Genomic DNA, 25,592 nt, shown 5'->3' with positions numbered 1-25,592 from the left:
ATGTCTATCCAGTATAAAAGAGGAAAGTCAGCTCAATACAGAGCTGCAAAAACACATCTTAATGTGCAAGCTTTTTTAGTAAGACACTGTGGTCCACAGTATCCAGTGCTGTGCTGAGGTCCAGCAGCAAAAAAATAATCCCCAGCATCAAAAGCCATCAACGGATCATAAAATATCTAACTGCTGTTAATTAGGCAGTTGACATTAGTTACTCTTAGACAAACAAATATTTAACATTAATGACCAAGAATGGAAATAGAAAACGTAAGGCCCCATGCGGGTTTCGCCTTTAGACCCTAATATGACTAAATCCACTTCTGTTTAGGAACAGATGAAGAGACAGGAAGGATGATGAAAAGCAGAAGAGCAATCTTTAGTTTTTAGAACCGAAAACATTTCCGGTTGTATGCTATGGTGTTGTATACTCTTTTGTACAGCAGGTGGCGGAATGTTGCTACAAACTGGTTGCAATCCTCCAGTAAACCATGCAGAAGAAGATGAAGACGCTGCTTCTGGTCACGTGACTCCCTCGCATTCAGCGCGCCAATGTCAAAAGCCTCCACCTGAGGAAGTAGTCAGTCAGAACGCCACCCCGCCATGGAAACTACGGAGCGTGTCAGTGTGATGATGATGTATGAGGACGAGTCAGTGGAAGTCCGTTACAGACACGGAGCTCAGTTACAGCTGTCACCGTGTGGCTCTGAATTCGTGTTGGTTAAAGCCACGGACCCCACGGAGCGAGTCCGACAGAGAAGCAGGTTTACTATTAGTGCTTATAAGGTAGAAGGAACCCGAAATTCGTATTTTAGCGTTGAGTCTCAAAACATTACAACACAACTGGGTTCACTGTGTCACTGTGTTTTTAAAGGAGCTGATGGTAACTGCATTGGCATTCAGGAATAAGTATGCAAGTCGACCATATCTTCCAGAAGAACTCATCACGGCTGACAAGAAGAAGGTATCGTTTGAACTCCTATCTATCTATCTATCTATCTATCTATCTATCTATCTATCTATCTATCTATCTATCTATCTATCTATCTATCTATCTATCCATCCATCCATCCATCCATCCATCCATCCATCCATCCATCCATCCATCCATCCATCCATCCATCCATCCATCCATCCATCCATCCATCCATCCATCCATCCATCCATCCATCCATCCATCCATCCATCCAGATTCTTCAGATGCACCTGTGTGTTGAATGAAATTAAAAGTGGGTTTCCCTTGACAGCCTTTTTTCAGTATTGATTCTGGTGTTAAATGGCCTGAGTGGTCCTCTTATAAGCCGGAGTTTGGACCTGGAGGCGAGATCACAGTCAGGTCAGAGGAGGGCCGATCCACGTTGGTGCTTTCGCCCTCAGGGGAGGAGTTCTCTGTGGAGTTCACATGTAGCCTCAGTCAGCCTCAGCACCCAACTGTGTGGAGTTCAAACAAAGATCCTGATGGACGTCTGAAGAGTCAGCAGCAGGTAATCAGTCGGATCTGTGGCAACACTGATGATGACAATGAACAGATGCATCCGGGGAAGCAGTCAACAAGAACAAAGTCTGCACATCTCACCAGCACTACTCAGCAATAGCTTTTACCTTTTGAATATTGGTGTGCTTTTAACTCATGAATGATATGATAACTAACTTCTCTTCTGCTTTCAGCCTGAAGAGATGTATCAGTCCACCACAGTTATACAGCATCACTCCTGCTTTGCCGTTAAACCCACATGGGCCTATGCTCTCTCCTTGGCTCGGCATCACTGGACGTCCTGTCTGTCTAATAGTAAAGATACTAAGGTTGAAGAAACAAGTAATTCCAGACAAGATGACGAGGGAATGGAAATAACTGACAAAAATCATAAGGACAGAGAGTCCCAGCTTCCCCAGGCTCTTAGTCTTACATGTCCATCACCTCACAGGCATAGGTTTGTGGCGTAGGTAGGGTGGTATTTCATTCTGGTTAATTCCAAATTTAACCTAATTTTATGCCTTTTAGATGGAGGATTAAAGATCCTCCAGTTGAAGGAGAAGTATCAGATCTTCCAACAGAGCTTGTGAAAATATTATGGTGTCAAGGAGTCACATACAGGTATGTGTAGAAATATCAGAGTTTATATGCACATAAGAAAATAAGTCATGTGTACTTATTGGGCTCAGTTCATCTGGAGGCACTGAAAGTTGTTTAGATTTGATGTTGAGGATTTTCAGACAAAGTGGGTTTTACCACCCGAGTAAATCCAGAGTTTTCCGTCTACTAATGTTAATTATGTTAGTTATTTTTAGAATGTTTTAAGTTATTATTTCCAGAACAATCCCCTTGAAGTCAGAACAATAAAGCAGCCCTCGTCTCAAAACCCAATATGGCTGCCTTGCATGTAAATTTACTGACTAGCTATTGTGAAAATAGTTTTATTTGTATTATGAAATCTTTCAGACCTTTACTGAAAACATCCCTACAGTGTTTAAAAGTGTATAATGCAGAGAAATATGTTATGCTTGTATTGCTAGTAGCAATTAACCTGGTCACGGAGCATATAAATGGCCAAATTAAGCTGGTTTTCTAACTTAAAACCAGAACACTGTAATGTCGAATGTTGTTAATTGCAGCTCTTAAAGAAATGAAGAAACTGAAACAGACTAAAATTGGTATCAATAGATCTGAGCTTCACAAAAAAACGGAGATTAGACAAATTTGCCATTAATCCCTGATCAGGGTGTCTTTACTTAACACTTTTTAGTTTAGGTGGGGTTTACTCGCTCTGTCATGGCTCTATTTATGTTTGCTCTACAGGATACTGAGTGGAGCTGTCCCAGTGGTAGAGGTTTCCCCAGGAGATGGCTCAGTCATCCGCTCTAACGGTGTTCTGAACTACTATTTTACTCATCACAAACCTAAGCTCCAATCAGAGGAGGTCAGTTGCAGTCTCTCATTGCAAACATGTTATGAAATCAAAGTTTTGCAACTCACTAATTGTTACCGTCTTTTGCTCAGGTGAGAGAAATAACGTATCACTTAAGCAGCCTTCCCCCTGATGTACCTGGACAGTTGTACCCTGTGGGCTCCATTGTGAGTCGTGCTAACAGGTAGGATACCACTTTACTGCAGTCTGTCGAGCATAGAAATCTTATATTTTTTCAGGGTTCTAACCGTTGCATACGTTTACCCCCAGGATTCTTGTTTCCTATAACCAGGCCAAACATTTACTCAAGGTTCCTGCCATGCCCACCTGCCTGCAACAGGTTGTGCTGCATCTGTTTATGTCTGCAGTGTTAACAGATTTGAAAGCATCTAATTTGTTTATCATAATACAATGTGTTTGTTTGCAGGACAAACATATTTCTACACCAACACTGCCTGAGCAAAATATGTCCAGTGCAATGTTTTTTGAGAAACCCATGAATATGCCACAGACAGCAGGAAGTCTGTAAGTTATGATTCTCTGATCACTTTATTTTAGGGGGGTCCCTTTTTTACCAGCTGTTCTAACGCTACTGTCTGTTCAACTTTAGCTCTGAGGCTGTTGCTGCAGAACTGGAGAAGATAAAGCGTTTCAACTGTATCCTTTAGCAAAGAGCTCCTAACATAATATGCATTGTAGTGATATTTATGTGAGGTGTACCCCCTTAACATTCTGTGCCTAGTTCTGCTGGAGAACAACCATCTGTTGGGAGGTGAAAGTGAGCCACAAAACTCAGAAGCAACATCTTCAAAGATTACACTGGAGGAACCATTAAATGAGGACTCCATTGCTGAAGCTCTTCAAAGGACCTCTAAAGCCATTAAGGAAATTGACGCTCTCATATCAGCCACCACACTGAATTGAGACCTTTTTTTTTTTCTTTGCTGTGAAGTGTATAAACTGGAGTTAAAGTATATATGGAGTCTGAAATAAAGTGATTTTTGAATGTTATTGTCAAATCCACAATCATTCAGTAGATCAAAATAAGATGCACATTAGTCATTAATTATGTATTTATACGTATTTGAGACAATTCCAACTTATTTGAAGTGCAAGGACGGCAATCTTTATTCCCTACAGAATGTGACCTAAGATGTCTTTATAACATTATTAGACTTTAACTGTGAATTAGTTTTTACAGACAAGAAGTAATTCAATACAGTGAAACCTGATTTTTATTCATATTTCGTGATTAAAACCCCGATTCATAAATTATCCCAGGCAAAGAATATCTAATCATCCTCGAAAACTGAAGTCTTCTTCCAGTCCAGCATAACTGACAATTCTTGTTCTCTTGTGTTTGTGTGACACTTGGTGGTCAATATTGGTATTGCAGCCATTATGTGGCGCTACCATTTTGTTTTGTTTTTTACAAATGACTGAAAAGAAGTGATCGGAAAGTTGTTTTTATTTATTTTTGCTGATGGCAAAAATCATCTTTAATTTTGTATGATTTTGAGAAACACAGACTATCTGCTGATTATGTGATTACGCTGATTACTGGAGTTGTACGCTGTATTTTGATGGCCAACTATTCATACTTTGTGAGTATTTTAACTCAAAAAGATTTTTAGATTCGTATTTATTTAAAGATACTATTAAAAAGATCTCTGTTCTTATCATCAGTATAGTGAATTAATACATTTTGAACAAGTTTCAGTGTCTTGCAAAAAATGTCTCCTGTGAAAATATGAAAACCTAAGTCTAAGGGTATTTTATTTCGGATTTTAGTTGTAGTGCATCACTGTGAAGAGGCATCTTACGATGGGGTTGCACAGTGGTGCAGTTGGTAGCACTGTTGCCTTGCAGGAGGTCCTGGGTCCTGTAGTTCCATGGAGTTTGCATATTCTCCCCATGCATGCGTGGCGTCTCACCGGGTACTCCAGCTTCCTCCCCCCAAAAACATGACTGTTAGGTAAATTGGTGTCCTAGGAATTGGTCTCTTAGGTGTGAATGAGTGTGCACGATTGTTTGTCCTGTATGTCTCTGTGTTGCCCTGCGATGGATTGCCAACCTGTCTAGGGTCTACCCTGCCTCTCGCAGGAGATAGGCACCAGCTCCCCCGTTACCCACTATGGAATAAGCAGGAATGAATGAATGGCTCTTACAATGTGTGAAATGTAATTTTATTCACATATGCTAAATCAAATCATAGGTGCATGTACAACTACCTGTTCCAAGTCTTTGGAGGTATTTCTACCAACTTCACTCGTCTACAGACTGAAATGTTTGCCCATTCCTCTTGCCCAAGCAGAGTCAAATTGAGTGGGGAGTGTCTATGAATATCAGTTCTCAAATCTTTCCAAAAATTATTTTATGAATTAAGGTCTAAACTTCGACTGGGCCACTCTAACACGTAAAACTTAAACCAGACAAGGTGAACCTCCGCCTGATATTCAAGTGTTTTCTATCTGTCTTCCCTAACTGTTTACAATCAGTATTCCTCTGTATGTACCTCTATCCATCTTCCTATCAAGTCTGACCAGCTTCCTTGTCCTTATGAAGAAATACATCCCCACAGCATGACAATGCCACCAACATGTTTCGCTTAATTTCCCGACAATAAAACATGGTGGGAACTTATCCTTCTCACAAAGCGTGACCATAATATCATTAGAGGCTATTCAGCATCATTCTCCTTTTTTTCTTTTTTTTTTTTTTGATTGCTTTATCGTCTGTGCTGAATATTTTCTGGTTTAATTTTGCATGAGACAGAAACCTAAACAAAGTGCTTTTGAGATTTTGAGTGGATATGGTTTAGTCCTTTGTAAATAATGCACATTGTTGAGAAATTAGTCCGTGCTGTCCATTAAATCAGTCATTAAAATGTGGATATCCTTTGATAATTACAGACAAGTATGTATTGGCTGATAGTGATTTCATTATTTAGATATATTTTTGTTTATGCAAATTATAGGCAGACGAAAAAGAAATGACCATACTGAGTGATACTTTTTTAACCTGCTTCTTCTGTCTTTAGTGATAAATCGTATTTAAAAACGGCCCCCTTGCTATTACGTAAACTCCCGCTGAAAGAGAACCCCACAGTTGCCAGGTCAGATTTGTGTTTTTATCCACATTGGAGGGCATTAAACGAGCTTGTTCTCGGGTCTGCGGCGGCCGGCGGGGATCTACTGCGTCTGACTTTTGGGGTCTGTATTCTCGCGAGACGGCACGAAGTTTCCGGTGTTGTGTATGTTCCTGGAAACATGGCGGCCAGCTTCCGCGGCCGTCCTATCCGGAGTCTTCGGATGCGGGGTGAGCATGAAAAAGTCGATTCATTGAAAGCTGTAACAGCGACATACTGTAAAAAGAGAAGTCCCCGTGCAGGTAATGGCCCCGGAATGGTGTCTGACTGTGTGCGCTGTGTGTGTTTTTGTCAGGTCGGAATGACAGCGGGGAGGAGAACGTCCCGCTGGATCTGAGCAGAGGTAAGCAAAGGCTTCATCTCATCACCATGAAAGCGATTAATGTTGAAGATGAATGAGAGAACTTTGTGAAAACACAACGCCTCTACCACCAAACTCTGTTACATATGCACTTGCGTTTCGGCTGCAGCCATGTTTTTCTTTCTTTTTCGCATAACCCCGTTGCTAACGAATGATAACAAGCGGCAGTAGCGAGCTAACTAAAACGAGCTGAGTTAGCTTCAGCTAGCTGCCGCAGCTAACCAGCCATGACGCCGCGCTGTTGTTTTGATCGGTGTGACTGGGCACTGCAGCCTGTTATTTGGTCGGACAGCTGGTGGTATTGTTTTCGTGCATTAGTCGTGACTGTCTGCATTGAAAACCGGGCGTCTTCCTGGCTCCGTGCGACATACTGGTGCATAGGAAGGTGTTTCCGAGAGCTGCTGAGCCAGGTCAGAATTACTTCTGCAGCAAAAACGCAACATAGCCGTTTGTTTACACGGAGCAGCCGCTCTGGACACCCACATTCCTGATGATTTTATAATTGCAGTCATGTCGGCGAGAGACTGCTGCCACGATTCAGTCCTTTTTATTAGGGAATGGAGGTGTTTTAATCCACGAGCTGCTCATTCATCTCAAATTTCTAAATGAGTTATTGCACTGCAATAACTTGATATTTCACTAGGATTGTGGAAGAACATCTTTGAGCTTTTATCTGAAATCCATGAATTTATCATAATGTATTAGTGGGCCAAAATCGGAACCTTTTGTTAAATCCTTTCATGTTGGTTTGGAAAATAGATTTTATTTGCATAAATGGATTGTTTCATCCTTAGTAGTAGTGAGTGCTCATCTAAATCGAACAGTTACACCTGTATAACATATTATAGCACTTCTTTAAATTAAGAAAAACATTTTTCATGCTTTGCTTGTTTGCACCCGTCACTCTGCCTGAGATCGGAATCGGCCAATTCACGCAGATTAGCTCTGACTGGTGATCGGCAGGTCATATGCAAAAATAATAATAATAATTTAGATTCAGCAGTACTTCATCTATGAAAGAGCCTAAAAAAAAAATTCAAATCTCTGCATGGAAAAGGTTGATTGTTACATCTCTTTTCTGCACTAAATGGGAAAGAAAAAATGGCAGTGTTTTCAAAACTATTAAAGCTTTTTACACTGGAGAAAAATTGCTAATATTGGTATTGTATAAACGTTTGCTGGCCAAACTAAAAAATGAATCAGAAAACTTAATATTTTTTTTAATGATTCCTTTTTTTTTTTTCCAATGCTTTCATTCAATTTAATTAAAATGAGCATTGACCTATTGAGATTTTTTGATAATGTTTTTTTTTTTCTAAAAAAAAAAAAATCCTTTGTACCAACCAGTTCCTATCACATACATGGTAGGAACTGGCAACAAAACATTTAACTGTTGCTGTAGTGTTGCTCTTTTATTTCACTTGCTTTCCTCGACCTTGTTTTTACTTTACACACTTATTTAGTTCAGCCAGTAGAGCCCCCTTCGTTCCTCCAACAAAGCTATTGCGGTCCATCAGCTGATATGACAATATGGCCGAATATCTTTTTCTCTGTTAGTTACGCTTATTTTCAATTTCCACTCCCACGCAGAACCATCTGAAAACCTCCGTGAAATCCTCCAAAATGTGGCCAAATCTCACGGAGTCAGTAACATGCGAAAGCTTGGCCACCTGAACAACTTCATCAAGGTAGGTTTTTCCATGTTATTCTGCACCATGTCAGTGTTCAGTTAAAGTTGGTGGAAGATCTGTTTGAAGCATTATAAACCAATGTTTTGGTTGACATTTAAAGAAGTCAAGAGAATATGTGAAAACCGTCTCATCTTGGCGAATTTTAACAGCCTTTTTGCACTTTCAAAATAACCATGCCCAAATCTGTCAGTGATAGAAAACATTCCTAAATGCTTTTCAGTGTTGCTGATTGGTGTATGAGAAAGGAGGTGACACCGACAAAAGAACACAAATGCTAAATCAGCATTCCAGACTAATTGCTTCTTGTTTGCCGCCATCACATCCCCCAAAGAAGGAGTACGTTTCATCCAGAAACTGAAGAACTCATAATCGTGTTAGACGTGGTCTTTGTGACGGGATACAGTGCTGCTACTTATGTCCAACATGGCTAATTTGACGAGGAGAGCTTGTTGTTTCGTCTTGTTCCAAACATCTGTTTGGTTGATAAGAACCTTTAGGACCAATCAGCTTTTCCTGCTCTGTTCTGTCACCGCTGACCTCTCTTAGATCCTCTCACCTTGGGTGTTGCAGCCAGTCGGTCTAACTGTGCCGGTCACTGTGATGTTGACAAGTTAATGTAACAGGAGCTCTAGGAATGGGAAAGCACTCCAATCAAATGTGCATCCAGAGTAGCTCTGTGGCTTTAGCAAGCTGAGATTTATTTATGTCTGTCATGGCTATCATCAAGTTAAAAAACCTCTGTTTTCTATCGTGTATTTTCCCTGTGATGTTGAGCGAAATGTACATTCTGCGCGATTGTTGCATGCATCACACCCACTCAGCATGTCGGTTTTCTGCACGGTCTCCTGAATCCACACACAAGTTCTTTAAACTGCCAGGTGGCGTTAATAGATCTTGCTCTTAAAGCTGTGTTTAACTCCTGTTTTCCAGTTTCTGGTCAGCGTGAAAGATCAGGTTTTAGGATTTTGCAGCGCTCACAAGCACTGCTGGTTGTTTAAAACAGCATTAATAAACAAATGTGGTGATATTAAGGTATCTGTTTGCAGGGATACTGGGATAAATAATAGTTGTGTGGATAAATTGTCTCCATGTTCTTCGATACGTCACAAAATCGCAAAATAAAACAGGAGGAAGGTCAAACAAAAACGGAACGTGAGAGGTTTATAGTGACATATTGACATGGCTCCGACTGGGCTCTCTGGTGGTAGAAAATAACCAGTGCTTTTACGGAACACCACTAAGAACTGCCTCTAGCACCAGTCCTGGTTAAGCACCACAACCTCTTTGGTGGAAAAGCCTTAATGAGGCCTAATCCAAAACACAAGTGGTGTTGGTCCTCCATGTTTCATCAGTTCCAAAGAAAGTAGAACTGTTTACCTGGAAATCTTACAGCACTTCATGCTTCCCTCCGTTGACCAGCTTTATGAAGACTGTTTCAGTTTCCTGCAGGATCTAGGAGTAGTTTTATTTTACTTGAGTCATTTTATTTTGAAGGAACACTACTCTTTTAATTTCTGAGTACTCTCCCCACCTTGATTAGCCTTTTTACCAAATACTTATTTTTTACTTTTACTTAAGTAATTTTTTGGATGACAAATTTTTTTCCATCTACTTGAGTACAGATATATTGAAGTAGAACTACTCTTACTTGAGTACCTTTGACAATGAACGGTATGCTTGATATGCTTTTTTGATTTGGGTGAAAAACATGAAACGGATATATTTTGATGAATAAATGATCCCTTTATTTTTATCCTAGCAGCTGGTTTTGCTTTGACCAACATTGTTTCCGCTCCCCATCGCCTCCTTCAGAGATCTCAGAAGTCTATACAGGACCGGGTAATTCAGACCTTGGACTCTGATTCCTGCTGGTTCCCTCTGTCAGCCCACTGCCTTTCACTGCCTTGCCTCTAACTGTCAGCTATGAATGGATCGTAAACAATTGTTTGTGCCTCTGCAGTTAGTGAGAATTGTGTAGCTGGCCTTGTTGTGCACAGATCACTGTGGGTGAGTTTGTTTCTGTTTCTGAAAGCCTGACACTCTTGTTTACGACTGACTTGAGGCTATTAGCCATTGTGTGTGTGTGTGTGTCTGTGTACTAATCCTGAAGCACTATCACTGTGATTCCTTATAAGGGTTTCAGTACCGCTGGGGTGACCTAACCCCCCACAGAGAGCATCACATGGCAGTTCTTTCCCCATCTCCTCCTCCTCTTCTCCTACTTACTCTCTGATTTCAGAGCTAGATTAATCTGCACCCCAAACCCATCTCACCACCTATCCCATCTGCTGTATTGTAGGCCCAGCTTTGATAGCTAATTAGTATAGCATGGTAGGTTGAGCTGCTCTGATGGAGTGGTACACTGGTTCGCACTTTCAGGTTCTCTGGGGAAACCTTTGAGAACATTAGCAGCTCTAAAATAGCAGCATCCTTTGCTCAGGGACAGAATTGCTTTGCATATGCAGCGTGTTCAAGTTATTGCTGGTCCTGACCTGACAGCTGATTCCCATGGGAGGTCCTGTTATTGACCCCCTGTGAGGGAACTGCTAAAGATTAAACTTCTTGCCGAAAGCGAAACAGTATGGTCCGGGCTCGCCTCGTTTGTAAAACAGATGCAAATAGCCGGACTGTAACCAGAGGTATTAAAAAACAACTAATGTAATTATTGAAAAGTATCTGGTTTTACTATCTTATTTTACGTGTCTTTCACAAACATTCATGAAAGCTTATTAACTTCTAAACAACACGTGGTGGAGGTAAGAAGCTGCACTCGCTCCCGAACATGTCATTATTATTATTACTTTTACTTTCGTATTTACAACCTGTGTGCCGAACTACTGACATCACCCTCATCAGAGTAATATAGCAAACATTATTTGACTTTAGTAGCCATATGCAGGGTAGTTGCTGGTTGAAAGGGCAGCATAAAAAAGTAGCGATGTTTTGATCCGATCCCACGTGTTAGCCTGTGGTTCCCTTTGTAACAATTTAATTGATTTGTATCATTTTCCGTGAGGAAACCCAACTCATGACACCTATTGCTGTTGTACCGTCTGAGATTTTGTCAACTTCAACCTAGGAATGGGCAACTGTTGTATTGTTTATCTTTATAAGAACTGTCATTTATTGGGATAAACTCTGATAGTAACATAAACTAACAGTGCGGTTAAAGTTGTTATATTTGCTGTTGGTTTCATGAGAGCATCAATAAATATCAGAGTATTAAAAATCTGATTGTTTGCAACTGTTGTAAGGCTGAAACAATTATTATAATAGTTGTAGTATGATTATTGAAGTAATCGTCAACTATTTTAGTTATAGAATAATCGTTAACTGGAGTATACAGACTCTAAAACATGCCATTTGCTCAAAGAACAACCCACTCAGAGCATTCATTAGACTAAAATTGAACCAAATGTATATATATATATATATATATATAGAGAGAGAGAGAGAGAGAGAGAGAGAGAGAGAGAGATAAAAAAAGAGAGAAAGATATCTATCTATATACAGATAGATATATCTATATATGCTCTATCCAGAACTCCTCATGTGGCATAACTGTAGCTCCACTCAATTATTAATCGATGAATCGAAAAAAACGGTCAATAGATTAATTGAGTAGCAAAATAATCGTTAGATGCAGCCTTAAGCTGTTGAGTGCTGTTTAGCAGTACAGTTGTACCACTTCATGCAACACACGTTATTCTGTCGAGCTAACAAATGTTTTTTTTTTTTTTTTTTTTTTTTGCTGTTTACTATACCATTCACTGTTAGATAATGGCTGCTTTCTGCTGCAGACAGCAGCTGGACTACTAATCATTAAATATTATGGTGTTCAAACACCAGCACTGAGTTTATGAAGCCTGATCACAACCTTCTCCATCGGTTCCACACAACAGAAAATGTTTTCCTGTAACCATAATGATATATGTTATGAGATGTATTATCAACGAGTCCTATTAAAACTGTTAACATTGACCCGTCACTTCACATAGCTCCTCTTCAAGGAAACAGACATCAGTTTGCAAACACATAGTAGAAATTCCCTCTTTTGACACAATATCTGATGCTGTGAAGAAAAAACAAAACTTTAGCGCCTTGAACATCATTGGTAAGTAAGCAGTGGAAGTGAACTACTTTTTAAGCATTTCCTTGGGATTAATTTTAACATATCCGACTGAGGCCTTGTATTTGCAAACTGACTAGCTAAATTACTGATCAGGAACCGGTCTATAAAACTGGGATCAAGTTATCTCTTAAACACCTTAAATGTTCTTCATGTGATATCCCCTCTTGGGGATAAAAGTTGTCGCTGATGAATTTAAGGGAAAGTTGTGTCTTTGTAAAAAGTGACTGGGTGGATGTGAAAGAATAATTACAACCGGCTGAGAAAACAACCCTGGAGACCTCTTCTCAGTTTGTCTTGTACTGTCAATAATGCAACTGTTGGTTTCTTTTTATCGTCATAATTGATGAGTTACTCTGTGTCCTATCCTTTCAAGGAAGCTTAGTGTATTCCAGAATAGTTAATGGAAATAAATGTGATATAATCTACATTTAAAGACAATAAGAGGCTTTTAAAAGTTAGATTCATATTAACCTAGCAGTTGTATGGTAAGCGTTCTTAAGATTAAATTCTCATTGTTTGACAACAGTTTAATCTTCTGTTTTTTCTGTCTTTCAGCTGCTTTGCAGCATTGGACATCAGGAGGAGAGCTTTGGGTTTACATATGAAGAAATCATTGTATGGTGCGTACTTTTTGGAAATCCTGCATTTTAAATCCATATGAAATCCATATGTACTATGTACATTCTTAGGAGGGGTGTTCCTGTAAAATTGAATTCCTGAAACTGCATCTTAGAACATCGTCAGGTGTCAGGAAAACATCCTCAGACATCAGATTGAACGGCTTCTGACTAAAAGGTCTCAGAAAATAGGCATCAGACTATACAGTCTCAGACTCTGGCGCCTCACAAAGAAAAGCCGGCTGCAGGTGATGCAAATACGCCATCAGTGTTGTGACGGTTGCAGTACGTAAGGTTAATACCATCACCCAATAACAGTTCAGGCTCCGTGGCGTCGTTACAAACCTTTTCTCTCTGAGCCGCAAGAGTCTTTATAATCTGACACCTTTTCTGAGACCTTTCAGTCAGAAGTCTGAAGCCGTTCGATCGGATGTTTGAGGATGTCCTAAAATCTACACCATATAGTGGCTGCATGAAAAGAAGCAGCACTATTTTATAAAGCATTCAGAGACTGATCTATTCTTCTGTGAAGCTATCTGTGTTGCAGATTTAAGAGATCTTTGTTGTTTTTTTAAATCTTAGTCTACGACTAGCTCTTCTAAATGAGGCCAAGGAAGTGCGTGCAGCAGGTTTGCGGGCACTCCGCTATCTTATTAGAGACACCAATGTGCTGCAGAAGGTCCTCAGACTGCAGGTGGATTATTTAATTTCCAGGTAAGATTTTGCTTTCATCGGTTTGGATGACGTCACATCTGTTTTTTTTATTTTTATGTCAGTTTTTTTTTCTGAAAATGCCTCTGTTGGTATAAAGTGTGCTGTTTCACTGTGACAGCCTGTGCAATAGTTTGGTTGACTTACTCGTCTGGTTCTGATTTAACGACGATTACTTCTTTTGGTTGTTACAGATGCATTGACATCCAGCAAAGCAACGAGGGGGAGAGGACTCAGGCATTACGGCTTGTCCGAAAGGTGAGATGTGTATATGTAAATATCCGACCCTTGGAAGCATTCAGGGTAGTCGTTGTCTTGTTAGTGGAGGAATTTACCCTCACTGCACAGGCTTTTGTCAGCACAGAGCCATCAGAACAATCCTTTGGGTCAGCAGTGGTGTCAGTGCAGAAGGTTTGTCTGCCTCCCTGGTTATTTATAGTTCTCTCTGTAGTTTACAGTAAACCTTTTACACAGTGCTGTGGTTTTGAACAGTGACTATTGGCTGCACAGACAGCAACATAACTTATGTGCTCCTCTTATAACAGAATGTTTTCAGGGCTTTTTTCATTTGAAAAATTTAGAATCGGGTTAAAATAATTAGTAATAATTAATTAGTATTCTTGCCCTATTAGAAGACAAACAGTTCTCCATAATGTGAAGCTTACAGTTGTTTACTGCAAATAGTGCTGAAATATAACATTTACAGGAGTTTTTACACTCCCAAAACTTGCAACTGCGTTCTGGTGTGTCATATTTTATTAAAGGCTCTCTTAGTCTTATGAGGGACCAAAAATAACAAAATGAAAAATAAATATATAAATAAACAAATACACCTATAAATAAATAAATACACATATAAATGTATTTATTTATTCATTTATTTTCTCCTTTTTGTGCATTTATACATTTATGTATTCATACATTCATTTATTTCTTCCTACATTTATTTCTGTATTTCTACATTTCCACATTTATTTATTTCTGCTTTTCTGTCTCCGTATGTTAATGAGGTGGGTGGTTCTAACATTTGTCTTCAGTACCATTGGTTAGAATTGTGTGTATGATCCTGCTGTTCTGCCTAGACTCCGGTACCAAACTTCTTTTGCTAGGCACAATGGAGGGTTCTCTTACAGCCATTGCCAATGATTTAAGGTCATTGGTAAATGATATTGACCAAAATGAACCCAATGACTACCTCCATTTTCGTTTTGCACGGGTCATGGAGGATTTCAATCAGCTTCAAGCTGAGATGGATGTGGAGGTTGACTCCACTATATTAGACAGTCTGGAGGAAGTTGGCCGCCAACATACTTTGGTAAAGTTAGAAAGATATTCACAAATTCGGTTTTCCGGATCAATAACTCATCAGCGGAACATTGCCTCTAGAAAACCAACACCTCTCTGCAACCACAGCAAGGCAGACAGTGAGCTACAATCGTATTTTCCTCAAAACAAGCCTAACACCGCGCTGGGAGACTTGCATTGGTCTCTATGCAGAGCTCGCTGCTCCTCAAATGCGCAGGGACCGTCGGCAAATTGCAACACCAGAAAAATATGATGGAGAAATATTCAATAAAGTCGCCAAGGAGAGGTGTATTGTCATTAAAATTATTGTATGTGTATGTGATCTCACGTTTTTCATACTACATTTCTTGGATTGGAAATTAATACTTTAAAAAAATTGGAATTTCCCAAAGACTATAGCCTAAATAGCCAATAATAATCCCAATATTAAAGAAGCCCTTACAGCTGCACACAAAATCCTGTTCACCTGAATACCATTTTCTGTCTTGTTTCTTGCATTATGAGGGAGACTGCAGTGGGAATTGCCTGCAGGCTCCACATCACTCCAACTTGCTCACTGACAAAAGAAGAATTTAACTGGAATGACATATCTTAGTTCTAGTTAGTATTTTCAATTAAACTATGATTTTATGTATAGTAGCTTCATAATACATTAATAAATAAATTAACAATGTGTTATTTGTTATATTTTGAGGAGCAAACAAGCAGTAACAGATACAGTGCCTTGCGAAAGTACTTGGCCCCCTGGAACTGGTCAACCTCTTGCCACATTTCAGGCTTCAAACATAAAGATTCATTCAAATTTTTTGTCAAGAATCAACAAGTGGGACACAATCGTGAAGTGGAATGAAATTTATTGGATGTGTCACACATTTTTAACAAATAAAAAACTGAAAACCACAGGCAATTCCCACTGCAGTCTCCCTCAAAATGCAAGAAACAAGACAGAAAATGGTATTCAGGCGAACAGGATTTTGTGTGCAGCTGTAAGGGCTTCTTTAATATTGGGATTTTTATTATTCATTGTGATTTTATTTTATGTCATATTGCATATGACATAAAATAAGACTTTTTTGTGTGCTCATGTAATGGTGTCTGACCTCAGGTTGTGACACACTGCAAACAGTAAAGGAAACATTTAATATTATTTGGTTGTAATACTGAGTTATTATCAGTATAAGCAAGTCTGCATCAATAAAGGCAATGTTATGTTTATTCAAAAGATTCAAGATGAGGTGCTCTATGTGTTCTATGAGTTTGTTGGCACTACAACAGGCTATAGTGAAGTTATTGACCACTTTATACTTATTTTAATGGTTAAAAAATGACAAAAAAACAATTTAAGTACATTTTCTTAAAGTAATAGTTGTAGTATGATCAAGATGAGGTGATCTATTTGTGCTATGAGTTTGTTGGCACTACAACATCCTATAGTAAAGTTATTGACCATTTTATGCATATTTTACTGAATATTTGGCTATTTAGGCTATAGTCTTTGGGAAATTCCAATTTTTTTTAAGTATTAATTTCCAATCCAAGAAATGTAGTATGAAAAACATGAGATCACATACACATACAATAATTTTAATGACAATACACCTCTCCTTGGCGACTTTATTGAATATTTCTCCATCATATTTTTCTGGTGTTGCAATTTGCCGACGGTCCCTGCGCATTTGAGGAGCAGCGAGCTCTGCATAGAGACCAATGCAAGTCTCCCAGCGCGGTGTTAGGCTTGTTTTGAGGAAAATACGATTGTAGCTCACTGTCTGCCTTGCTGTGGTTGCAGAGAGGTGTTGGTTTTCTAGAGGCAATGTTCCGCTGATGAGTTATTGATCCGGAAAACCGAATTTGTGAATATCTTTCTAACTTTACCGAAGTAAGTTGGCGACCAACTTCCTCCAGACTGTCTAATATAGTGGAGTCAACCTCCACATCCATCTCAGCTTGAAGCTGATTGAAATCCTCCATGACCCGTGCAAAACGAAAATGGAGGTAGTCATTGGGTTCATTTTGGTCAATATCATTTACCAATGACCTTAAATCATTGGCAATGGCTGTAAGAGAACCCTCCATTGTGCCTAGCAAAAGAAGTTTGGTACCGGAGTCTAGGCAGAACAGCAGGATCATACACACAATTCTAACCAATGGTGCTGAAGACAAATGTTAGAACCACCCACCTCATTAACATACGGAGACAGAAAAGCAGAAATAAATAAATGTGGAAATGTAGAAATACAGAAATAAATGTAGGAAGAAATAAATAAAAGTAGAAATAAATACATTTATAGGGGTATTTATTTCTTTTTATATTCATTTATGCATTTATATGTGTATTTATTTCTTCTTATATTAATTCATTTAATTATTTATACATTTATTTGTGTATTTATTTATATGTGTATTTATTTATTTACATATTTATTTTTAATTTTGTCATTTTTGGTCTCTCATATAGTCTGACAACTTATTATAAATAGTGAGCTGGCTATGGAGGAGCTGGCCACCCATTCGATCATGTTTTGTTGTTTTTGTAGTACAGTAGTATAATGTAGTATTTTTAAAGCTTTTTGGTTGGTTAGAGATGCACCAATAAAACGGCCAGAGATCAAAACTGGGCAAATTTTCCATGACTGGCTCTGATGTAGGATCAGCAGATCAAATATGACAACAAAACGTTTTCTTTCCGTATTTATCAAAAGCAGCAAAAAAAAAAAACCTACAAACCAACAGCATATACCTTGAAGCGTAAATGGGGAAAATCTTGTAATTAATGGGTGTAAACTTGCAATATCAAAGAACCAGCTGCACATTTTGCATCTTTTGTATTATAGGAAAAAAAAATGGAAATTGACAGGTCAGTGCAAATAAAACAGAAAATCAGTATTAAATGTGAAGCATCTATATTTGTATTTGAAGGTGAGGTCAGGGCACAGTGTGTTTTTAAAAGAAATTATTTACCATATGTTTATTCTTCAGACTGGAACAGTTTAGCTTTGTACTTGAGTCTCAGCTCCAGGTAAATGGAGCATATTAGGATCTCAAACATTATGAAAATCTTTTTTTATGTCTGTGGACACATAAAAACAAAATAATTAAATAGATTTTAGTCAAATCAACAAATATTATCTGGTCTCTGTAAAAGGAGATTTCCTTTATATTTCTTGGTTTATCAAGAGCTTTTCTTTTCTCTCTCCCTCTGCAGATAATCACTGTCAACGCCATGCTGTTCCCCACCTCTGTCGCCAATTCTCTGATAGCTGTGGGTACAGACGGACTGCAGGAGAGGGATCGCATGGTTCGTGCTGCCGTTGCCATCATATGTGAGCTAGGTGAGGACAATTAGTTGGACAGTCGTCACGCGGATGGAAAACATCTTTAACTCTGCACACTGGTACACTATGAGGGGACAGTGGGAGCCTCTGGTTGTGTTTTGCATTACATATTCTTGAAGGGACATAAAGCCAAGGCTGGCCATTCTGGTGATTGGTCGTTATTGTCTGACATGTTTTAGATGTGTCCCTGTTTGACTCAGGTGGTTCAAACAGATGAATTACAGTGACCTCCATCATCATTGGCACCCCTAGTAAAGATGTGTAAAAACCTCGGACATTGTTGCTGTTTTGAGTTGATCAGGTCTATTACTCAGTGTTTCCCTTAGCCTCTCTTTAACAGGGAAAACGTGCCATTCAACTCATTCAGATGTGCATAGATCCTTGTGAGTCAGTTGCCTGTAGATACAGTCAGAGCGATTATTAAAACGTTTAAGACTCAGACTGATCCTGCCACCATGCACACTGTCGAGGATGTTAGGGGAGGTAAAAAAATATCTCTGCAGCAAAGAGGGGTCATCAAGTCTTCATCAGCAACCATTAGATGATATCTACATGCCCATCTATTGCTATAGGGGAATATCGGGAAAATACATTTTTCACAAACATGTTGAGTTTGCTAAATGCTCCTGGGACTTTAACTGGAGCCGTGTGGTTTGAAGAGACGAAGATCGAGCTTTTTTCCAACGAACACACCTGGTGGAACTTGAACGAAACAAAGGATGAGTATGTGGAAGAGCCTCTCCTACCCGCTGTTAAATGTAGCCGAGAAAAGTAGTTTTCAGAAACGTTTGAAAGGAGAGAGAGAGGCTACAGCACTTGCATGGTTCCTTTTTATCCTTCAGGTTCAAAATGTCTTCTGTCACATTCTTGTGAAGAGTCAGTGAAAACTTCAGTACTGCTGATTATCGACTAGAGACCCTAATAGTTTTGCTTGTTGATAATTTAAAGTTGGTTCTGATGTTCCTCAGAGTGTATGTAAGGCTATTGTATCACTTGCTTTTCAAATCTGAGGAACAGCACAACACTAAACTGAACATGTAAAGTCACTGAATAGAACTAAAGCAGCAAGTTTTCTAAGTTAGAATCTGGTATTTTCTCACCAAGCCATTTATTTTAAATCTACAGAGATTGTTGCCTTTACTTGACAACTAGAAGGTGCAGAAAATTGTGCTTTGATAACAGAATAGATTAGTGAGACAAATCCTGAAACAGTCTGACTCTTTACCAGCTGTGACAAAATGTGAAATTAAGACCCGTGTTTACCATTTCATAAACTCTTTCACTGTCAACAGTATAACTTGTTGTGAACTGTTCTTTCGTTGCGCTTTCTGCTCCCGTAGCCCTGAAGAACCCAGAGGTGGTGGCCAAACGTGGAGGTCTCAGCACAATCCTTAAAAGCGTCATCGACTGTCAGCTTAGTCGGATCAACGAGGCCCTGATCACCACAGTCCTCCACTTGCTCAACCACCCGTGCACCCGCCAGTACGTGCGTGTTGACGTCGAGCTCGAGGTACATGTGGTGGCATGGATGTGAACCCAGTGGAAACTGTTGTATATTAATTAAACCGAGCGATGGAAGTGTTTCCATTAGAGATTAGCATCTTTGCCCCGCACCCGCTCCCATCTCTTTGAGTTTACAGTAATTAGTTACAGCCTTTCCTCTTAAACCCCACTGTCTATAAAAATCTGCTTTAGATGAAGACACCAATCGTAGTGCATAAGTGGTATACGATAGGCTGCTGCTACGAATGTTAGAGTGAATGAAAACTAATCGTCTTCTTTTTTAATCTGTATTTTTGTACTCTGTGCTCTGTCCTGCAGCAAATCCTCGCACCTTTCACTGATTTCCACTATCGACATAACGCTGACACAGCTGAGGGACAACTCAAGTAAGTGTGTGTTTTATACTTTATAAAGGGTGAAGGTGTTTATTATTTATTGAAGGGGATTATTAAGAAAACTCTTAGTTTTTTTTTTTTTCTGCCTTGTGGTGATAATTATGATGCTTTTTGTAGGTGAAATGTCCAGTTTTGAATGTACATGTTTTTATGTTATTACAGGGAGGACAGAGAATCCAGGTTCTTGTCGAGCAGGATGGCAATAGTCGCTGCATTTCGTTCCTGGTCTGGTAGGAGAACATATAATCATTTATAGAGATATAATTATTTCAGGAAGAAAAAGTCCTATTTGCTGAGGGCATCATGATCTAAAAATCTTTTTCTTTCTTTTTTAAATTCAGGAATTATCAACCTGTGCAAGGTTGGGAATTCTGGAATCCAGTCTTTAATTGGCTTACTTTGCATACCAAATATGGAGGTTAGGGTGAGTACTGAAACAGCTCCAAATATATGCATGAAGAATTAGGACTGATTTAAAAACATACGGTATCTTATTTATCTGCAACACAACTTTTGGTCCTTCATACAAAAAGCTACAAAACAAAAACACACCACTTCATTTTGAGAATACTTTCCACACTATAAAACATGGTGGTGGCAGCATCCTTCTGATGGGGTGCTTTTATTTAGCAAGTGCAGGGATGTTGTTCATAGATGATGGGATATTGGATGTAGAATTTTGACGTGCATTTGTATTCAGCTCCCTTTATTTAAATATCCCCGAACAAAGTCCAGCATACCCAGTTGCTTTCAGAATTCACCTAAATACTAAACTATTTACTAATTTCTGAGGCATGACGAGGACCAAAGACACAGACCAACACACCAGACAGGTCCAGGATTCAGCAAACATCTCCAAGGTGGTGGTGGCATCCTCTTCTTGGGGGTGGGGCTTTTCTTAATTAGGGACAGCTGGTCAGAGTTAATGGGAACGTGGATGGCGGTAAAATCTTGAACATGTTAGGTACAACACACAGTATTTGTCTTTTAATAACCCCACTTTTTGCACTTTAATTTCAGGGTAAATATGACCATCTATCCAGTGACCTTTACTCAAACGCACACTTTGGTTCATCCATATTTCCTTTTATTTCATTTTAATGCTCATTGCTGAGAATTTACTAAAATGTATTTTTTTCAAGCCAATCCATATTTGCAAACTGGATGCCATTCTCGTAAAAATGTCAAATGTGCAAAACTCTTTTAAAGTTTTGGATCTACAATGACTTACACATCCCTTTTCTCCAAAAAAGTCAGACTACTTAATTTTTTATGAAAATATTACATATATAGTTTATAGTAGACTTTGGAAGAAAGTGTAAATTAATTAGATTTTTTTAACATTCGTTTTTGTTATTATATTTTTTGGGCCCGCAAACATTTTGACCCATCTGTCAAAAGGTTCAGACACCCCTGGTCTAACAGCAGCCGGGAGAAGGGATCTGTGATAACGCTCCTTTGTGCTCTAGGATGCACCAGGCTGTCACTGAAGGAGCTGTCCAGTTCTGCAACAGCTTCATGTATGGGGTGGGAGACATTGTCCAACAGTGATGTTAGTTTTGCTAGAGTCCTTCTGTCTCCCACCACCTGCACTGTGTCCAGGGGGCATCCAAGGACAGAGCTGGCCTTCCTGATGAGCTTGTCTTACCGCTTTATCTCAACTGTAGATAAGCTGCTGCTCCAACATAACACACTTTAGAAGATGACCTGATGCCACCAGATTCATAAAAGGTCCTCAGGAGTGTCCCCTGCACTCCGAAAGATCTCAGCCTCCTGAGATCTGGGGCGCTGAGTTGTAACAGCAGTAACAGTATTATATTGAAGTTAGCTGTCCTGGTCTTGTTTAACTGTTTAGTTTGAGACAAGACGTAAATCTCAGATCCTTTTAATGTGCTTTGTGCTGCAGAAATGCTTGTTGGAGGTGTTATATGAGATATTCAGGCTTCCTGTGCCCATTGTTACTGAAGACTTCATGGAGGCTCTCCAAAGTGTTGGTGAGGACTCATCCTTTTTTTTTTTTTTACATCGTCAAAGTTCATTTACATTTTGCCTCTCAGTAGGTATATTAATGCATTTCTAAGGAAAATGTATCACAGTGTAAAGAGTAAATTTGCAGGTTAGTTTCTTCGTCCTGATCATGAGATTAACCCTACTTGTATATTCTGCATAAAATGGATTTTGTTGCCCCTGAACATGGCCATGTGTTCCCTACACAGTTTGGACTAATCTTTGCTGCTGTGTGCTTCAGATCCTGCCAGGTTCCAGGACACCTGGAGACTCTCTGATGGGTTTGTGGCTGCTGAGGCTAAAGTTATCCTACCCCATCGGGCGCGCTCCAGGCAAGGGAACAGAAATAGATTGAGGTTAACATCAGTTGTCTGGTTTACGTGAGTCGTTACATTTTATTCTGCTTGCTTCTTTAGGGCTGACCTTATGGACAACTACCTGGCATTTGTCCTTTCTGCCTTCATCTCCAGTGGACTGTTAGAGGTGAGGTGATTTTTTTATTAGCCTGTTTAACAATTAATAGAGTATCTTTTGTGCCATGCCCTCATTTCCGCTCTATATTTCTTCTACTTTAGGGTCTTGTGGAAGTTGTAACCAGCAACGATGACCAGCTTGCTATCAGAGCTACTATACTCCTGGGAGAGCTTTTACACATGGTAGTATACATATTTAGTTCATGTTAAACAAAGATTTGTTTATATATATTTTAAAGAGATGCCTGATATAAAGAATTACTGCAATAATTTGTATTCATTTTGCCTGTTTTCTCTTGCTTTAGGCAAACACAATTCTTCCTCATTCCCATAGCCACCACTTACACTGCCTTCCAACCCTCATCAACATGGCAGCCTCGTTTGACATCCCCCAAGAGAAACGACTGTGAGTACAATCTGTTTCTCCTCTCACGGGAACCATTATTACTACAAACAGGTGGGATTAGGGCCGGAAATATTTAGACACTAAACATTCAATTTACATCTTATCACGTTTTGTTTCCGGCAAGCTAAATGACCCTGATGAGGCTGATATGTTGAAACAAAACAATGAAGACATTTTTATACTTAGTTCACAAGTTGGCAAAACTTTCTGAAATGATAAGGACATTTTTGCGACCAGTACTCTGCACCCTTACGCTGTATGACACTAACAGCAAACCAAGCATAGATTATATGTTTAATTCCCAAACCTTTCCTGCAGTTTGGCCATGGATAGTTTAAAATGTTGCATTTTCAGTCAGCCTCATCATACGCTATGTGGAGCTGGTCTAGGTTACTTAAACACTGCGCTGCAGATAGTGGTGATGGAAATCGAACCCGCACTTGTGTCTTTGTATTTGAGCTTCATATGGCTGCAAATAGGACACGAGAATATCAGTCTGTCCAGTATTCATATCGCGAAGGACTGTTTGGAGTGCAGTAATTGTTGGCCAATATATTTCAAATGTTTTCATGCTCATGTAATATTTAGCCAGTTGGACAGAGGGGATGGATAGGCAAGCTTTATGGTCTGTCTCAGGGGCGACAGAAATTCTCCTTCAACTGGGTTTCATTAAAAGCCATGTTCAAAGAAATGTACCATGGAAATATAACCCTTTATCTAGTGCAAGACAAAGAGAGGAAATAAGAAAAATAGGTATATATCGCCACTGATATTGTCATCGTAATTTTTACCAGTATTATCACCATCGCAACAATGTTTTATTGTTGTTTAACCCTGGCCTTAACTGTGGGCTAGCTCTTCTGTTTCCCAACAAATGTTGAATCATGATGTTTAAGAATATGTTTTAAATGTTTAAACCTAGGGATGTCCTTTCACTTTTTCAATGTAAATTCATCTCACAAAGATGATGGAAATAATCACAATACTCATGAACTAACAATTGGAACCATGAAATGTTTCTAAAGTCAATGTGATACATACATTGAATTCTTTATTGTAGATAATGTAGGTAGAAATGTTGTGAGAATCCACTAAATAATCATATCATTCATTTTCCTATGATGGTTCTATTACTAACTTGCCATCTCTTATAATGTAAGTCAGTGGTGCTTGTGCAGCTCTAAACACCCAAGCACATCCTATTTATTTGTTTTGGTGTGTTCTCTAGCCGTGCAAGCGCAGCCGTGAACAATCTGAAGCGTTTTCATGAGAAAAAGAAGAAAGGTTTGAACCCCCACAGTCTTTACTTGGACCACATCATTCGCAAGTCTGTGTCCTCCCATAACCGCAGAGATTCCCACTCGCGTGTCCAAAGGGACATCTACATCATAAAGGTAAAGATCTACAAGGTTCTCACCTGCTGGATTTCATGGTCTTGGTTGCGTTTGATGTAACCTCATATGCAGCTTTAATTAAAGCAGTTTCAAAACTAATTAGTGTTGCTTTCTGATATCACTGTGTCCTTATAGTTTAAGTAACTGCTTGTTGTTTTTAGGACACAGAAGAAACACTGCTGATGAACCTGAGAGACAGCCACATCCTCAACCACAAGCAGAACTTAGAGTGGAACTGGTTGCTCATTGCGACCATCCTGAAGGTCAGGCCTGCTCCCATGAAGCTGCACATATTTAAATGTTTTATGTTTCCTCATTTTCTACATAATGTTTTCTTTTCCCAGTGGCCAAATGTGAGCCTCAGAAACAACAAGGATGAACAGATGCACAGGTATGACTACCTTTGCCTCATATTAAAATAATTTTACATGCTATCATTTGGTTTTAAATACATATTCGTTTGTTTGCCGTGCAGGTTTGTTCGGAGGCTGCTGTACTTCTATAAGCCTACTAGTAAATTATATGCTGGGCTGGCATTGGATCATGTGAAAGCCAGGCAACTCACTGTGGTTGGATGTCAGTTTGTGGAGTTCCTCATGGACTCAGATGAGGTAAGAAAAAAAAGCAACATATCTTTCTGTTTGATCCAATCCGATTTTAAACCGACTCCCTGAAGCTGCGTCTCTTTCTGTTGTCACCAGGATGGTCAGGGGTATCTGGAGGACCTTGTGAGGGACATGGTCTCGTGGCTCTGCTCATGTTCAGGACTGAAGCCGGAGCGCAGTCTGCAGAGCAACGGCCTTCTCACCACACTCAGTCAGCACTACTTCCTCTTCCTGGGGACACTTTCTGCACACCCACAGGGAGTCAAAATGTTAGAGAAATGTGGCCTGTTCCAGTGGTGAGTGAGCAGAGATCCTGAGCATTCCCGTGGCCCACAGAGCCAAACAAATGCCTGTCCGTTTGATGAAATGTGCTGCTTAAAGCTCGGTGTATCATCTAGTTTTGTTTTGGTATTTGCAGCCTGCTGAACTTGTGCTCTGTAAAGAACCAGGATGCTGTGCTGAAGCTTGCCATAACAACTCTGGATTACAGCAGAGACGGCCTGGCCAGAGTCATCCTCTCTAAGGTCCTCACAGCTTCCACTGATGTAAGGAACCACAAACATGAGAAGCGGAGTATGAATGGGGAAGTTGTCTTGTGTACAAAAAAAA

The 25,592-nt window shown here is 39.5% G+C and overlaps 2 protein-coding genes across 6 annotated transcripts in view; both read left to right on the top strand.

Moving 5' to 3' along the window:
- c12h5orf34 (chromosome 12 C5orf34 homolog) overlaps positions 1-3,911 on the top strand; it is a 32,041-nt gene extending 28,130 nt beyond the window's left edge. For 2 of the 3 annotated variants that reach the window (XM_047381588.1, XM_047381586.1), the window contains 11 exons: positions 438-780; positions 869-958; positions 1,242-1,478; positions 1,663-1,925; positions 1,997-2,089; positions 2,792-2,912; positions 2,993-3,084; positions 3,171-3,240; positions 3,328-3,425; positions 3,511-3,557; positions 3,643-3,911. In XM_047381588.1, the coding sequence (XP_047237544.1) occupies positions 598-780; positions 869-958; positions 1,242-1,478; positions 1,663-1,925; positions 1,997-2,089; positions 2,792-2,912; positions 2,993-3,084; positions 3,171-3,240; positions 3,328-3,425; positions 3,511-3,557; positions 3,643-3,824 (1,476 nt within the window). In that variant the 5' untranslated portion in view covers positions 438-597 and the 3' untranslated portion in view covers positions 3,825-3,911. The remainder of the gene's footprint in view (positions 1-437; positions 781-868; positions 959-1,241; positions 1,479-1,662; positions 1,926-1,996; positions 2,090-2,791; positions 2,913-2,992; positions 3,085-3,170; positions 3,241-3,327; positions 3,426-3,510; positions 3,558-3,642) is intronic. The other variant, XM_047381587.1, reaches the window with a different exon arrangement.
- A 2,222-nt stretch (positions 3,912-6,133) lies between these two features.
- The window catches only part of LOC124878076 (rapamycin-insensitive companion of mTOR-like), a 34,070-nt gene continuing 14,611 nt past the window's right edge, over positions 6,134-25,592 (top strand). For all 3 annotated transcript variants that reach the window (XM_047381844.1, XM_047381843.1, XM_047381845.1), the window contains exons 1-22: positions 6,134-6,218; positions 6,344-6,391; positions 8,000-8,097; positions 12,788-12,852; positions 13,432-13,563; positions 13,755-13,818; positions 18,071-18,197; positions 19,541-19,710; positions 20,022-20,089; positions 20,261-20,328; positions 20,440-20,522; positions 22,005-22,092; positions 22,347-22,437; positions 22,522-22,588; positions 22,681-22,761; positions 22,884-22,984; positions 24,213-24,378; positions 24,540-24,641; positions 24,723-24,769; positions 24,854-24,989; positions 25,080-25,279; positions 25,402-25,528. In XM_047381844.1, the coding sequence (XP_047237800.1) occupies positions 6,170-6,218; positions 6,344-6,391; positions 8,000-8,097; positions 12,788-12,852; positions 13,432-13,563; positions 13,755-13,818; positions 18,071-18,197; positions 19,541-19,710; positions 20,022-20,089; positions 20,261-20,328; positions 20,440-20,522; positions 22,005-22,092; positions 22,347-22,437; positions 22,522-22,588; positions 22,681-22,761; positions 22,884-22,984; positions 24,213-24,378; positions 24,540-24,641; positions 24,723-24,769; positions 24,854-24,989; positions 25,080-25,279; positions 25,402-25,528 (2,178 nt within the window). In that variant the 5' untranslated portion in view covers positions 6,134-6,169. The remainder of the gene's footprint in view (positions 6,219-6,343; positions 6,392-7,999; positions 8,098-12,787; positions 12,853-13,431; positions 13,564-13,754; positions 13,819-18,070; positions 18,198-19,540; positions 19,711-20,021; positions 20,090-20,260; positions 20,329-20,439; positions 20,523-22,004; positions 22,093-22,346; positions 22,438-22,521; positions 22,589-22,680; positions 22,762-22,883; positions 22,985-24,212; positions 24,379-24,539; positions 24,642-24,722; positions 24,770-24,853; positions 24,990-25,079; positions 25,280-25,401; positions 25,529-25,592) is intronic.

This window comes from Girardinichthys multiradiatus, chromosome 12, assembly GCF_021462225.1.
Source record: "Girardinichthys multiradiatus isolate DD_20200921_A chromosome 12, DD_fGirMul_XY1, whole genome shotgun sequence".
In the NCBI taxonomy this organism is placed as follows: domain Eukaryota; kingdom Metazoa; phylum Chordata; class Actinopteri; order Cyprinodontiformes; family Goodeidae; genus Girardinichthys; species Girardinichthys multiradiatus.
Note: the sequence above shows the minus strand (reverse complement) of the source record. Positions and strands in the feature narration are given on the sequence as shown.